General features: G+C 40.0%; 1 protein-coding gene across 14 annotated transcripts in view; it reads left to right on the forward strand.

The window, feature by feature from the left end:
• Nucleotides 1–16,405, forward strand: part of Dlgap1 (DLG associated protein 1) — an 826,029-nt gene that overhangs the window by 515,334 nt on the left and 294,290 nt on the right. The window contains exon 1 of one of the 14 annotated variants that reach the window (XM_036172843.1): nt 189–449. The exons of 10 other annotated variants lie outside the window; for them this stretch is intronic. In XM_036172843.1, the coding sequence (XP_036028736.1) occupies nt 369–449 (81 nt within the window). In that variant the 5' untranslated portion in view covers nt 189–368. Of the gene's footprint in view, nt 1–188; nt 450–16,405 lie in introns of those variants that run through there. 3 more of the 14 variants (XM_036172836.1, XM_036172837.1, XM_036172840.1) reach the window with 3 other exon arrangements.

Below are 16,405 nucleotides of genomic sequence, written 5' to 3' on the forward strand. Positions count from 1 at the left end.
AAGTAAACAGAATAGGCTGGGAGGAGGGTTGTTTTCTTTTTCTTTTTCTTTTTTCTTTTTTAAGTGGAATTCTTGGTTGTATTTATGCCTCTTTATACAAACGTTCCGTGTTGAGTGAGTGGCATATTAAGCCATTCAGAAGAGAAAGATTTTTAGATTTCCAACTGTTCACCTAAGAAGAAGGAAAAAAAAAATCCCTTCGAATCGTGTATTTAGCATTCATCCTTCATCCAGCAGCAGAAACAGGAAAGGGGAAGGGAACCCTCTCCTCTCCCGAGAGAAGCAGAGAGTCACACAGAGGGAGCGAGAGAGCGCAGACAGGGACGGAGGAAGCCAGCTCTCTCAGAGATGAAGCTGTAGACAGCAAAATGATCGACCTTTTTAAGGCTGAGTGGGTTTCTTCAGTTTGTGTGCAAGTTTCCAGAAATGGAAGGACTGACCAGGTTTGGGTATAAGTAACTCTTTTATTACTTTGTGTTTGATGGATGTGAGTAGTTGGTTTGGAAGGGATTTTTGCAAAGAGGGGGGAGTGTATGGATAGTTTGGTTGTTTTGTTATTTTCTTCTGTCTCTATAAACAATGCCTAGTGTGTCGGAAAGAGCTAACAAGCTAACGTATGTACAGATGGTGGGAAACAGGTGAAGACATCAGGTGCCTACAAGTCATTGTGCACAGAGGCTCCCTAAAATCCTGTTTCTCATGTTCCTGGAGTGCATGTTAAGGGGCTGGGGGATGATAAATGGCTGGTGATTTGAATGTGATCCGTCATTTTTCTAAACAAGAATCCTCAGCATTTACTGGTCCTTTTCAGAATTTAAATTTGTGGATAATGGGATTTTTTTCATGTTTTGGAATGGTTTTTGTTTTTGTTTTGTCTGTTGTTTGCATGAGATACCACAAGATCTTTAAAGAAGCATTCCTAGCAACTGTGAGTCCAGGGTTTCATTTTAAAGTGCAGGTACACTTGTTTTTTGAATCTCTCTCAAGACTGTTTCCATCTTTGCCCAGTGATAGTTTTTTGTTTTTGTTTTTGTTTGTTTGGTTGGTTGGTTTGGGGTTTTGTGGTTTTTCTTTTCTTTCCTCTTGCCTTAAAACAATTTAAATTGTACTAATTCAGTTTTAACTATTTCATATGAATTTTATAAAACTGCCATTTCTGCTTACGACTTTGCTAACTGTGGTGTTGCCTAGCTGCCTTGTCTAAAAACCTTATCAACTACATTAATTAGTAGTTTTCTTTATTTTTCATTGGTATTGCCAAGAACCTTGAGTGCATTTTATATGTGGCTCATACAAGCCTTTCTTTATTTTGGATCTTAGCACAGATGCCTCTCCCACAGAGAGACAGAGGTGAGGCTACTCTTTCAGATGCCAACTTTGAATGTTGAGGCCATGACCACCCACAGAACCCTGGGCATTCTGCTGCCCCCTGTCCTCTGCTCTGATTCTCTGCAGTCCTTTCAAGATAGCCTCCACCAAACTAATAGGGAGAGAAAAACAGTTGGCAAGGCACCCTGAGAAATCAGGAGTGCAGACAGACTCCACAGTAGCAGAGAGACATTACAAGTTAATAGGAAAGGGCTCTGAAAGGAAACTTCATGATTCTTGGTCGTTGACTCAGTGTTCCGATGCCACTGCTAGCAGTGTGCAAAGCATCTGGTGAGCCACAGCTGGAGGTTTCATGTACTTTTGTTTATCTCACCGAATTTCAACCTACTAATTAAAGAGGCAGCATTGGTTAGGAGAGTGTAAAAGAGGAAATCCAACCTGGGATCACTCAGTGGCCATGAACTTGACTTCTCTTTTTCTACTCTCCCGTAAGAATCAACCACTTAGTAGATTACAGTTAAGGATGACAACTCAAGGTTCACCATGTCTTTTGGAGACTCATCTTTAAACTCCAGTACATTTGACACTGTGTGGCATTATGGGACTTACCAGGGTGACTGTGAATGGCAGAATACATCAGTTTCTTGTTCCAGATGTAAGTGTGTGTGTGTGTGTGTGTGTGTGTGTGTGTGTGTGTGTGTGTGTCTGTGTCTGTGTCTGTGTGTCTGTGTGTCTGTGTGTCTGTGTGTGTTAGGCTAGTAACAAAACCACACTGGCTTTGGTTTGTAATTAAGGTAATATTTTTCTCCATTTTGGGGGTTCAATGTCTTTTAGTGGATCATTGTGAGTTAGAGTTCAGTGAAATCAATGTTTCAATTACTTAGGCTCAGTATCATTTTTCTCATTTTGGAAAAATATGTATTGCTAGGATCCATGACAGAGCTCAGGCAGGCTTGACTCATGTGGAACTGCCATCTCATATGGATCTAAGACACAGAAATCTCAAATTCCATAGGTTTCAAAAATCACACCACCACCTAACAGATTTTTTTGTCATTAGCCAAGGAAGTTTGATGGAGGGGGAAAAATGTGCATTTTCAGGTATAACCAGTTTAAATAGTCTGCATTAAGTTATGTGACTGTACTGTAATTTGTATTATTCATCTGAGTTCAACCCTTATTTTTGTCAAGAGAGAAGAAAGCACGTGTAGCTTTGCTTATAGGACTCACTGATCTGTTTCTCAAAACCATCTCTCCTGGCCCCCACCACAGGCCAGGAACTGCCCCATGCGTGACATCATAACACAGAGGGCATTTTTTTCTTCTGTGTGTGTGTGTTTGTCCATGTTCTTAAACTGGAATCACAGTAGGGAAGGGCTTTGATTTCTTTCAATGAATGATTCCCAGTTGGAATGAGTTCCAACTTAGTTGATTTTCCAACCCCTGAGCCCTCTCTGTTTGTAACTAAAAGATGGTGACATAAAAGTTATTTGATTACTGTTGACACAAACAAAATCGGTAAAGGGGAGAAGAGTGTGCAGGAAGGCGTCATGTATCCCTTGTGTTTCTTTGGACCAGTTTATTACTTCTACTATTTTTAATTCTTTTGGAGATTACCCACGTGGACAGGGAAGACCTCTTTTGATGCTTTGATCCTACAAATATAAGAAAATACAGAGTTTACCTTTAAAACTGCTTTTCTTCATTTGCTAAAACTTAAGGCTGTGCCGTACTTTGTGTATCTGAGCCACACATTGAGGTTTCTAGGTAAGCTCATGATATTAGAGTATTGTTCCTACTCACCCAAGAATTTCTAATCATTGTCCGTGATGAATTAGGAAAGCTGAACATACTCTTGTGAAATGGAAAGACTATCTATGAAGTATAGTAAGTGTTACTGTGTTCACAGGTACATGGATCTACTCCCTCACCTCCCCCTCCGCACCTGGGCACCCACACTTCTACATAACACATCTGTGCTTTTGATGTCTTTGATATCTGATGAAATCAGATCTCTTTTAAATGGACCACTTCACAAAAGCCATGGAAGAAGAATATCTATGAAGTAAGGAACCTCCCCCCCCCTTTTTTTATCGATCCAAGTAAAAAGTTATTACCTTACTTTTTTAGTCTTATTTCAGATCGTTAATCTAGGCATGTCCTAACTCCTTTGTGTGAGGACAAAGCCGGTGTCAGTCCTTTTAATTCAAAGACATATTCAACAACCATGAAAAAAAGAATGTCTTCTGTCCTGTGCAGCCTTTGAAGCCCTACAATTTAATAGGTATCTTTAGGATTGTCCAATACCCTGATTTAACTATCTAGGGGCTTAACATCTTATTTTTTTTTCCTTCTAAATTATCATTTTCTGACTAACAGACACTCCTCATTGGAACGTCATCCTGTAAACCTCCTCACTCACAATCTCTTCCCAATAGTCTAGACTCTACAGCTTCCTGTTACTTTATGTAGCAACCATCTTATAAAAGAATCTTCTGGAATTAGTTAGTTCTGCTTACTCTTTTCAAATGACAAAAGGAAATACCTTGACAAGATCTGTCTTCTCAGAGGAGACCTCCACTGACAGTCTTTCTGCCTGATGGTCTGTGCCTTCTATACCCCACTGCCTCTCGTGTTCTGCTAAAGCCCGAAGGTTCTTTTCAAATTCTTGCTGATACATTCTTTGGAGGCAGTGAGGTTGAGAGTGACCTGAGAGTCACATGTAACATGTTTGTGCTTTTAAAAGCTCATTGGAGACAAAGATACTTGTCAACTAAATAATTATCTGCAATTTGTAACTCTGTAGTCACAAAGTGCATATTTTTATTTTATTATTCTCGTGTGTGTATTTGTGTGTGTGTGTGTATGTGTGTGTGTGTGTGAGAGAGAGAGAGAGAGAGAGACAGAGAGAGAGAGAGAGATGCCTGTGTGTGGACACAATTCACATGTGCCACACATGCAGGTGGAGATCAGAGGACAACTTCCAGATGTGTGTCCTCTCCTTCCTCCATGGGTTCCAGGGGTTGAGCTCAGGCTGTCAGCTTGCACAGCAATTGCCTTTATCTGTTCGGCCATCTTTAGAGTCCCATGCTCATAGTTTTAACTCTTCTTCCCCACCCCTAGAATACATGTGTTTCTCCTATTACAGGTTGAGCCTTTCTGCATCCTAATGACTTTACCAGGGGTGGACGATGGTCCCAAAGAGGACAAACAGAGCAGGACAGATCCACTTTTGGATATGTGATCTTTAAGTCCAACTTCTATTAGGGTGCAGAGTCTGGATTCTGAGAACTGCATGCTTCTCCCCAGCATCTTCCATGTCTCGGCAGTCAGAATCTTTCACCTCACTTCCTCAGGATAAAAATTTGTCTATTGTTTCAAAGGGATACATGGTGTAACACATATATGTGGCATATAGAAATTATGCACACATATAATGATATGTAGGATAATATGTTCAGGACAATGAGAGCAAATATGTCATCAGGGTAACTGTGCAGAAGCTACGAGGACAATATCCTTGAAGAACAAAAGGCTGAAATAGATCTCTTGATCATTGCATCCAAAATTAGAGGATAGGCAACAGAGAAAAAGATCCGCCTGTAAGGTTGGAAACACACTACCTGATGCAAGACAAGATGGTATGTACATGGGGACTAGTGTAAGCCCGTAGTGAACCATTTTTAATAGTCACATACCATTGAATGTCCCTCTATCAACTTAGAGGTGGTTCCCATGATGTTATGTGCTCAAGAATTACATAGAAGGCATCTGTTAAGTGAGAATTTCTGGCGTCAACCCAAGAGATTCTGATGGCATACATCTGGAATGACTTCAGTAGAATCTGTCCAAGAACCTCAATTTCAGGGAGCTGTAGGCTTAGTGTCTCCTGTAGGAGGCAGTAGAGTCTAACTGATGGAAATGTGGCCTTCACATGCTCAGCCAAGCTTTGATGTTATCACTGGCTTCCTACATCACTGGACTCTCTCAACCCAATGCTTCCATTTCTTAATCTGTACAGTGGGCATGAAGATATGACTGTGTTTGCTTCAGGCTCTAGGGGGGAAAATGAGAGTTTAGGCAATCAATTAAAATAATAGTGTGAAAGGTTTCCAAAGTATACGTGTTCAGCCACAAATATGCTTTACATCTTTCCTTTGTTTGGTGTATCATAACATAACACTTTTTTTTCCCTTTTCTATTTTGCTTACATAGGCATGCCTGATTTCATGGACAAGGAAAACCACCCCAATTCCCCCTATCCCATGTACAATAATGGTATATCTGAATCACAGTGAGGAAACTTCCTTTACCAGGTACCAACTGAAGACATGCAGCTGGTGACTAGAAGTGAGAGGGTTACACAGGTCCAGATCAGATATCTTAGCCTCAGTGGAACGGATTTTCACATGGCTTGGCATTTGCTGGTAACACAATTCCAGCCTGTTCAAGCGTTCATCCCCACGATCCTTGCATTTACTTTCACAGTGTTGGTCTGCCAATCCCCTACTGCCTTACTCCAGGCAACCTGGTAAATCAACAGGATGAGTTTAATGAACAGCAACAACTGTGGGATAGGTCTGCAAGGTAACTCAACCCACCCTTCTGCCATATCCTTTATGGGCTTAGCTAGTTCTCTGAGGAGTGTCTCCTTCACAGCAACCAGACAGGTTGAAGAGTAGCGGCAACAGGTCCTAGGCCATTATCCTCCATTGCTCCTGCCCAAGGCCCTCAACTAACCTTCCCGTTCTCTGAAGCTGGGTGCACCGTTCTTTTAAGACTGTAGAACCCCAAAGAATAAACATTTGCTGAAGGCAGGTCCCTCTTAGGACCTCCTCCTCCTCCTCCACAGAACCATCAAAAGCCCAGGCTCTCCTCACAGCCATCTGTCTCTTGGCAGTCAGCCCTAAGTCTTCCTACCACACTCGCTTCCTGTGACCACCCAAACAGTGCAAGCAAAGTGCATGGGAGGCATGCAGAATTTCATAGAATTGTTTCCAGGCTGTAAAAGCTCAAGCAAATGACCTTGCCATTTTGTTTTGTTGTTGTTATAAAAGCAAAGGTAAGACTGTTCTCTGGTCTCAGCAGGACCGTTAGGTCACAGGGACCTGCAGCCTATTCTTAGAAATCCACCTGCTTGCCGTGTGTTCCATGGGCATCCACCTAGCTGGCAACTCTTCCATCAAGGATTAGCCGTAGAGAGAAGTGTCCCCCTTTAAAATTCCTTTGAAGGTTCCAGTTACTTACAATACTTGAAGAATTCATGGGTTTTTCATTTCCCAGTCTCCTCTTCTCTCCTTAACTAGGAGAAGTTTAGCTGGCTTCTCTGTAACTTGGAGTGTCAGGGAAAGTAACTGTCATTTGTTTGCAAATGAAACCTGAGCTTTCTGCAAACGACTCCCCTGCAGAATTGTTCCCCCATAACACTCCTCCAGCCTTCCAGTTGATTTTTAGATAGTTTCCTGTTCTCCCACATCTTGGAAATATTCCATAGCACGCTGAGCAGACACTTTTAGTCAAAAAACGCCTATAAATAGCTGGTTTTTCCCTTCGTACTGCCTTCTCTTTGAGGCTTCCACAAAAAAAAGGTGAAACACATGCACCCGAATCAAGCGCTCTCTGTGAGGGATGTGTGGTGAGGCTTATGAAAAATCAGATCCATAGGCTGAAAATTGGTGTGTAGGTTGCCCTTCCATATTTGACGTGTGCAGTCACTGCACAGAAAAAAGAAACATTTTATTTTGTGCCAGGTGATCTCACGAACCAAACAAGCAATAAAGTATGTCTCCTATGGACTTCAATGCTTTACAAATATGTACTTGGACATTCATGCTACTTTAAAAAATAATCCTGAAGCCAACCATTACTTATTAGATTCAATTTGTAGGTCTGAATAACCAATCCCTGTGGCTATCCCTGGGTGGGGAATTTGAAACTGGTCTCGTGTCTCCTCCAATCTGCACTTGCTGACATATCTTTGACTAGCTGGCCAGCCTAGTCTCTTGTCTCCTGTGCCCTAACAACCATCACCATCGCCAGGCTTCCCAGCATAGGAATTAGGAGATCCTTGGAAGGCTGTACCTGTGTTGAGAGAGATCTTAATGTCTTCCTTCACTAATATTACTAAAAACAGACCTGACCAATCTAATATGTGGGGTTAATCTACTGCCTCCTACTTCTAGCTAGCTCTCCCTCCCCCACACACACCTCTAAGGAGACGATAATGGAGCCCAGGGATGTTTCCCTGTTCCTGCTGCTTCATCTCCTCTCTCACTTCTCACCTTTTATTTTATTGCACAATTTGAGATAGAAGACTCACCCAAAGTCACCCATTTATAGAGTTCTAGAAAGACCCCTCCATCATAGAGTGGTGGGGCCAGTAGCAACTGCAAGGTCTTCCTTGGCTCCTCCTGTCCCACAGGGTAACACTCCTTCCTTGGTCCCATGAGAGGAATCCTCCAACCCCCTTGGTGGGTGACCTGCATGCTCAGGGAATGCCATCCTGTCCCCATGTCCTGCTTCTTCTACTCCAGTCAGATGCTGTCTAATGTCTTTGTAAATGGTGGCATTCATTATTTTTTCACTTTAAAAAATGTTTTATAACCAAGTTAATCTCGTTGGTGCTGTCTTTATGGGCCTGAGTACGGGGCCATGCAGGGGAGCATGGGAATTCTAAAAGTGGCTACATCCTCAAAAGAGAGTGATTCACCTTCCTCCAGCAACTATCAACTGCCAATTGGCTCCTCAGTAAGGCCTAGAGATCATCTACCTCATCTCTACTCAAACTTCAGACCAGAGAACACACCAATAACAGAAACAGAGATGTGAACAAGATATAACCCATGTATCACACAATCCTCCAACTTAATGTGTATAACCTGATGGTTTTAAGTATGTTCACACAATTGCCAACCATCAACACAATTTCAGAACACTTTATCTCTCATAGAAGGTATTACAGGACTATAGTCATCCTCCACTCCATTCCCACCCCCACCATGCTCCAATCCCCATCACCTAGCCACAGGTGCTACTTTCTACTGTCCCTGTGTTCACCTATTCTGCAAATATTTGTATTTCTCTAATCTAACTATAAATAGCCAATGCTTCCGTGCCCCCCCAACCACTCACACCTTGGCTAAGCACCGTTCAGCTCATGACTCCTATGAAATAAACTCTTTCAGATTCCACAGATGTGTGAGCTCATGAGGCATTAGTCTTTCTGTGCCTGAGCTATTACACCTTACATGGTATTGTCTGTATCTTATCACAGATGACAGGGTTTTATTCTCTCTATGGCCATTGTATGTCTGCCATATTTCCTTTATAGGTTTATATGCTGAGGAACATCTTGGAGAGTGTGAATACTGCTGTAATAATCAGTGCTTTGAGGATCTCTCTTCAATACACAAATTTGTATGTTGAAGGTTCAAAAGTTTTACTAGTCATGTGCAGAAACACTACTATGGCAGTTCCACTTTTAATATTTCAAGGAAATCCCATACTTTTTATGGTAGCTATCCTAATTTACATCCTCACCAAAAATGTAGTGTTCACTTTCTCCTGATTTTTTCTGACCCTCGTCATGTTGCCTTTTTGGTGATAATAGCTAGTCTAGCAGATGTGAGGTGCAACCTCAATTCAATTTCATTTGCATTTGTCTGATCATTGGTGCTGCTGAACATTTTTAACATCTTTTGCCGCTTTCATATCTTCTTTTGAAAATATTACTCTTTCGCTCATTCTCAAACAGGATTATTGGGTCTGTTTCCTCTTGAGTGTTTTAGTTCCTTACGAATTCTGGAAACCAAGTACTTGTCAGATGGGTGTTTGCAAATACGTTCTCCCTTTTTAGTGGGTTGTCTGGGCGCTGTTGAATATTTAATTTGCTGTTCAGAGGGCTACTATTAGTCGGTTGTAATCACATTTCTCTTTTTCTGCTTTTGTTGTCTGTGTTTCTGAGATTCTATCCCAAAGGTCATCACCCAGATCAATGTAAAGGTACCTCCCGAATGGGTTTCTTCAAGTCACTTCATAGTTTTGCAAATAACATTTAGGATTTTTAATCTGTTTCGAGTTAATTTTAGAGAAAGGTCTATATTCTTCTATCTGAATTTTCATTTTCCAAGACCATTTCTTCAAGCATCTTTCCTGGTAGCCATTCCTAGATCCTCTGTCGACACCAGCTGTGTATCAGTTCTTGGGCTTATTACTGATCTTCTGTTCTGGTATGTGTTTTCATGTCAGTACTGTGCTGTTTGGTGGCCCTGCTTTCACTGTACCACACAGGTAGAGAAATATGGGATTTCATTTTCACCCAAATTTTTCAAAGAAAATTTAAAATAGTCCTTTTAATTTCTTCATTGACACCTTTGTCATTTGAGATCATTTATTGGACTTCCATGTATGTGTACATTTTAAAGCCCAGGCAGTGTTGTACCTCCATCTCTGTTCTTTTTGCTCAAGGTTTCTTTGTGTGTTAGGGATTTTTCTGGTCCCACACAAATTTCAGAATTGCTGTATCCTATTTCTATGAAAAGTATTATTAGTGTTTTGATAGGAGTTGCATAGGATCTGCAAATTGCTTTAGGCAGTAACAGTTTTAAACACTATTTATGTGTCTGATCCACTGAACATCAGATCTTTCTATTTATTTATGTTTTTTCAGTTTCTCAACGAGGGGATTTTTTACCTCTTTGCATAAATTTATTACTTTAGCTATTCTGAGTGGACTGTTTCTCTGATTTCTCTTTTAAATAGTTAACTGATCTTGTGCAGAAACACTACTAATTTATGTTTGTTGGTTATTGTTGTTGTCCCCCCCACCCGAAACCTTACTGAATTCATTTGTTATACCTAACATTTTTTTAGTGGAATCTCTAAGGTTTTCTATATAAGACTATGTCAGCTGCAAATTTACGTATTTCCTTTCCAATTTGGGTATCATCATTTCTTTCAGCTAGTTGCTCTGGCAAGGAATTATAATCCTGTGTCGAATGAATAGAAGTGATAAAAATGAGCATCCCTGTCTTGCTCCAGATGTTAAGGAACCGCTTCCAGCCTTGTATTCAGTATCGTGACTGTGCTCCACCACAGTCCCCGTTGTCCTGACATGTAGTCCTTCTTTACTTAATTTATTAGAAGATTTTATTGTGAAGGAGTGTTGACTTTGGTCTGCTTTGTTTTTCATCTATTGAAATTATAATAGAGTTTCTGTCTACTTTTACTAATAGGGGGGTGGGTACCACAGTCATGGATTTGCATATGTTGAAGCATCCTTCTTTGCATGTATGGAAAGAATCACACCTTCTCATGATGAACAATCTCTGTAATATGCTATTGTTTTTCACGTGCTAGAATTTTGTTAAGAAATTTTCCATCTGTATTTCTCAAGGATACCAAAGATTTCTAGCTCTATTTATTGATTGATTAATTTGGGGACCTCATAAGAAGAGTTTCAAAACATGCTATCCTCTTCAACAGAAATGATTTGGGAAGAATTGGTTGTTCTTTGTATGTTGAATCTAATTCAACAACGGCACCATTTTGGCTCTTACCTTTTAAAATAATTACTTATGGGAGATTTTTATTAATAATTTACCCAACTTGTAATTGGACTATATTTTTTCTATTTCTTTATAATTCAATCTTGGTAGGTTATGTCTCCAGGAATTCATCAAATTCTTGAATTATCCACATTGTTTTAATAATTGTCTCGGTTAATTTTTATATTGTTATGACAAAATATCCTAACAAAAACAAGGGGGAGAGGGGCTTATTTTGCCTCGCAGTTCCAGGGTACAGTCCATCATGGTAAGAAAGTCGTGACTGCTCAGATTGCATCCTCAATCCAGCAGAAATTAGAGAATGCTCATATACAGCCTGCATTCTTCTTTTTATACAGCCTATGCCCCCAGCCAGGGTACAGTGGATCTTCCAATCTCAATTAATCTAATCTAGAGCATCCTTTACAACTGCGTGCAGAGGATGGTCTCACCAGTAATCATAGAGCCTGTCAAGTTTATAATCAATACTTACTATCACAATACTCCACGGCCATCCTTTGTGCTTGTTGTGTCTGCTGAATTATCTCTGCTTCTGTTCAGTCTCTGAATTTATTTGAATCTTCTCGCTAAGCATTTACTGGTCTTATCCATCATTGCTTCAGCTCATGGCCTTGCATGGTTTTACTAGTCTGTATTTCATCTATTTCTGCTTCAATCTTTACCATTTCCTTCCTTCTGCTCACACTGTTTGAGCTGTTTTTCCTGTCTGATTACTTTCCTGAGGTCCAGCATTAGGTTATTTATTTGAAGTCTTTATTTTTATGAAGATGTTTATTGCATCAGTCTTACTTTCTATAACTGCTTTTGATACACCCTGTCTTAGTTACTGTTCTGTTGTTATGAAGGGACACCATGACCAAGACAACTTATAAAAGGAAGCATTTGATTGGAGGCTTGCTTACAGTTTCAAAGGATTAGTCCGTGATCATCACAGCAGGTAGGCAGGCAGGCAGGCTCTAGAGCAGTAGCTGAGGGCTTACATACAGATGCCCAGGCAGCAGGAAAGACTGAGCAAAACCGCATCTAGCATGGGCTTGTGAACCCTCAAATGTTTCAAATCAGAACAGAGCCCCCCACCCCTCATTCAAATCCCCAAACATCCCACAGATTTTGGAATAGTGTGCTTCTGTTTTCACTTGTCTAAAGACATTTTTCTCTTTTCCTTTAATTTCTTCATTGACCCATTGACTACTTGAAAGCATGTTAATTTATTTGTAAAGTTTCTAAGACTCCTCTTGTTACCTATTTCTAGTTTTTGTAGTGGGAAGAGAGACAATGTGATTGCAATCCCTTGCTGTTGTTAAGACTTGTTTTAAAGCCAAATGGTAACTCTCCTGGTGACCATTCCATGTGGAATTAAGTATGTATGTTCTGTGATTGTTGGATGGAATGCCCCATAGGAACACAGCTTAAATCTAGTGTTTGTTGATTTCCTGTCTGGAAAACCATTGCAGGAGGAGGAGTGCTGAGGTTCCCTGCTGCCTTTACATTGCACACCCTTTGTATATCTATGACTGTCTGCTCTGTGTATTAAGGTACCCTGATGTTGAGTGGATATATTACTTTACTACCTTTTATTAGCATACAAAGTAATTGTTTAGATGATCCTCTTTGCCCTTCCCTTCCTACTCAGAGTAGTCTCCTAATCATATCTCATGTTTTCTATTAACCTTCCTCTCCCCAAGAAACAATTATTCACCAGACCTGGTAGAGCACACCTTTAATCCTAGCACTTAGGAGGCAAAGGCAGGAAGATCTCTGGAGTTGGAGGTCAGTCTGGTCTACAGAGCAAGTTCCAGGGCAACTTAGACTACAAAGTGAAACCTTATCTCAAAAAAAGAAAAGAAAAGAAAAGAAATAAAGGAGTTGGGGATTTAGCTCAGTGGTAGCAGAGTGCTTGCCTAGCAAGCGCAAGGCCCTGGGTTCGATCCTCAGCTCCACAAAAAAAAAGAAAGAAAGAAAGAAAGAAAGAAAGAAAGAAAGAAAGAAAATATTTTGGAGGCTAAGGAGATGGCTGAATGGGTAAAGCATTTGCTGTCTACGTGTGAAGACCAGAATTCAGATCCACACAACCTGCATAAAAATCCAGGTGGACATGATGGTCCACCTATGATCCCAGCACACCAGAGGAGATGCAGGATACACCCCAGAGCAAGCTGACTAGCCAGACTAGTTAAAACAGTGAATTCCAGGTTCATGAGAGACCCTGCCTTAATGGATAAGGTGGTGAGCCATCAAGGAAGACACTTGATACCAACCTCAGCCTCCACATGCATGTATATTCATGTGCACATGCACTCACACACATTCAGTCACAAGTACACACATACACAGCACACACACACACACACACACACACACACACACACACCTCCCCCCCCTTTTTTTATTATTTCTTTGTCCCTTTCTCATGGTCCTCTTTCCAGTTTCATAACCCATGTCCACACTCATTCCCACATATATACACATATAAAAACCTAAACTTAGAATCTGCATAGGAAAGTATCGTCTTACTTGATGTAACAAATTCCAGATCCATCTGCTTCCCTGTGTATTTCAGAATTTCATTTTGCTTTATGGATGAATACCATTCCATTGTATACATTACTACATTTTTATTAAGCATTTATCTGTTGATGGGCATCAAGAATAATTCTATTTACTTGCTACTATGAATGGAATAAACATGAATGGAGAATATAGTAGAATATAGAATCCTTTGGGTCTAAAGAGTGGTATGGCTGGATGATCTGATCATTCTACTTTTTTAGTTTATACAGAAACCTCCACATTTATTTCCATAGCGGTATACTAGTTTATACCCCCTGCAATAATGGGTAAAAGTTTTCTCTTTGCATATATCTGCCCATTATCATTTGTTTTCTTGATGAAACCATTCTGACTGGAGTAAGATGGACTGCCAAACTAGTTGTAATGTTGTGATTTGCATTTCCCTGGTGACTAAGGAGAGAGAGAGAGAGAGAGAGAGAGAAAAGGAGTTGTACTTATCTTTATGGGTGCACATGTGCATGTCTATGTTCATGTGTGTAGAGGCCAGAGATAAAAATCAGGTGTCCCTTTAAGGTCATTCTTTTTTTTGAGTTGCGGTATCTGTGTGAATTATTTGTCTGGTTGTTGTGATTAACTATCTCACAAAAGCCACTTGCGAAAGGAAGGTTTACTTTTGCTCACAATCCAAAGGCACAGTTCATCATGGTGCGGAAGTCACATGGCGGAAGCTTGGTCGCATTGCATGGACAACCAAGAAATAAGGATCAATGACCATGTCCAGCTGACTTTCACCTTTGTACCTAGTCCAGGACCATAACCACAGCAATGGCGCCACCACTTCCAAGGTAATCCAGGGAATGCCTTGCAGACATTCCCAGATGTTAACCAAATTTGCATAATTCCTCACAGGCAAGCTCAGAGCATTATCTTCCAGGTGCCTCCAGATCCCAACAAGTTGACAATCAGTGTTAACTGTCACAATTTTTCACTGAACATGGCTCTTGATGTGGCTAAATTGGCCAACAAGCTTTTAGAATCCACCTGACTCCACCACAGCTTACATAGCCTTGGTTACAGACATTCACTGCATTTTCACATGAACTCAGATTCATGCTTACTCAGCCAGCCCCAAAATACTTTTAAAATATGCTTTAGCCAATTGCGTGTCCTCTTTTGAGAACTACCTCTTCAGTCCATTAACCCACTCTTTTGACTAGTAGTTTGGGGTTTTGTTTCATTTTTGCAGTTCTTACATTTTAGGTATTGATGTCATATCTGATGTACCACTAGAGAAGATTTTATCCTACTCTATAAACTGTATGTTCTGGTTCCCTTTGCTATACAAAGCTTTCTAACTTTGTGAAATTCTATTTGTCAATTCCTGGGGTTATACCCTGTGCTATTAGAGCCTGCACTGAGAAGTGTTTTCCATGTGTTTTCTTCTAGTAGCTTCTTTATTTAAATTTAAGTCTTAGGTCTATTTTGTTCATTTGTTTGTTTGTTTGTTTTGACACAGGGTCTCACCATGTAACCCTGGCTGGCCTGTAACTCATTATGAAGATCAGACTGGCCTTGAAATTACAGAGATCCACCTGCTCGGCCTAAATACTGGGATTAGTGTGTGCCACCAGACCCTGCTTTTGCTCTATTTTTATTTTATTTATTTATTTATTTTTTGATGAGAGGCACAGATCTAATTCATTGGTCTCATGTCCGATTTTGTACCAGCACCAAGCTCTCTTTGCCATTTTAGCACTGTAGTATAACTGTAGGTCAGAGATTTTGGTGCTTCCAACACTGTTCTTCGTGCTTAGTGTTTCTTTGGCTGTCATGACCTTTTGCATTTCTGTATGAATTTTACTATTTTTTCTAGTTATTAATAATGCCACTGTAATTTTGATGAAGACTGCATCTGCGGATTGCTTTTGTAAACATAGACAGTTTCACAATATTAATTCTGTGAATCTGGCAACAAGGACAGTCGTTAAGCTGCCTAGTGTCTTCTTCGGTTTCTTTGTTCTGTCTTCCATCTCATTAGTTGCACGTATTCCCAGGTGCTTTCTTCAAATGTAAATGTAATGTTTTTTTACTATTTTTCTTTCTAAGCAACTTTAGCTTTGGGTATATAGAAAAGCTAAGTTTTACATGTTGATTTTCTATCAACATACTAGGTATGTTTGCCAGATCTAGAAGTTTTCTGATAAAGTATATGGAATCATGTAAGTATAGAATCACGCTGTCTACAAATAGTTATGATTTCATGTCTTCCTTTTCTACTTGTTTTCTTTTCATATTTTTCTCTTGTCTTACTGCTCAGTCTAAGACATCATATACTATATTGAGTAAGAATAGAGCCAAGGGACATCCTTGTCTCATTCCAGATTATAAAGAAAATGATCTCAGTTCCCTCTACTTAGAATAGCATTGACTATAGGTTTGTCTAATGTAGTCTTTATTTTGTTGAAGTGTGTTCTATCCATTCCTAATTTCTCCAAGACTTTATCATGGGAGGCATTTTGAATTTGGTCAGATAACTTTTCCACATCTACTGAGAAAATCATATGACTTTTGTCCTTAGGTGTATTTATATGGTATGTTGTTACCTTTGTTGATTTTTACATACTAAACCAGCTTTTGCACCCCTGGGATGAAATCAACTTGATTGTACTGTATGATCTTAATGTGTTCTTGAATTTAGTTTATGGGTATTTTGTTGAGAATTTTTGCATCTATGCAAATTCTAGTTTCCTTTTTGTTTTGTCTTTTCTGGTTTGGGTATCAGAGCAATGCTGTTTTCATGGGGTGACTTTGGTTCTGTTCCTGCCCTTGATTTTTTAGGGAACTGTTTGAGAACTATTTGTATTATGTTGTCTTCAAAAGTTTGGTAGGATTCAACAGTGAACCTGAGTGGTCCTTGGCTTCTCTTTGTAGAGACTTTTTATTACTGTTTCAATCTCATTGACTGTTACAAATCTGTTGAAATTGTTTATATCCCCTGG

The sequence above is a fragment of the Onychomys torridus genome, chromosome 23 (assembly GCF_903995425.1).
Source record: "Onychomys torridus chromosome 23, mOncTor1.1, whole genome shotgun sequence".
Classification (NCBI taxonomy): Eukaryota; Metazoa; Chordata; class Mammalia; order Rodentia; family Cricetidae; genus Onychomys; species Onychomys torridus.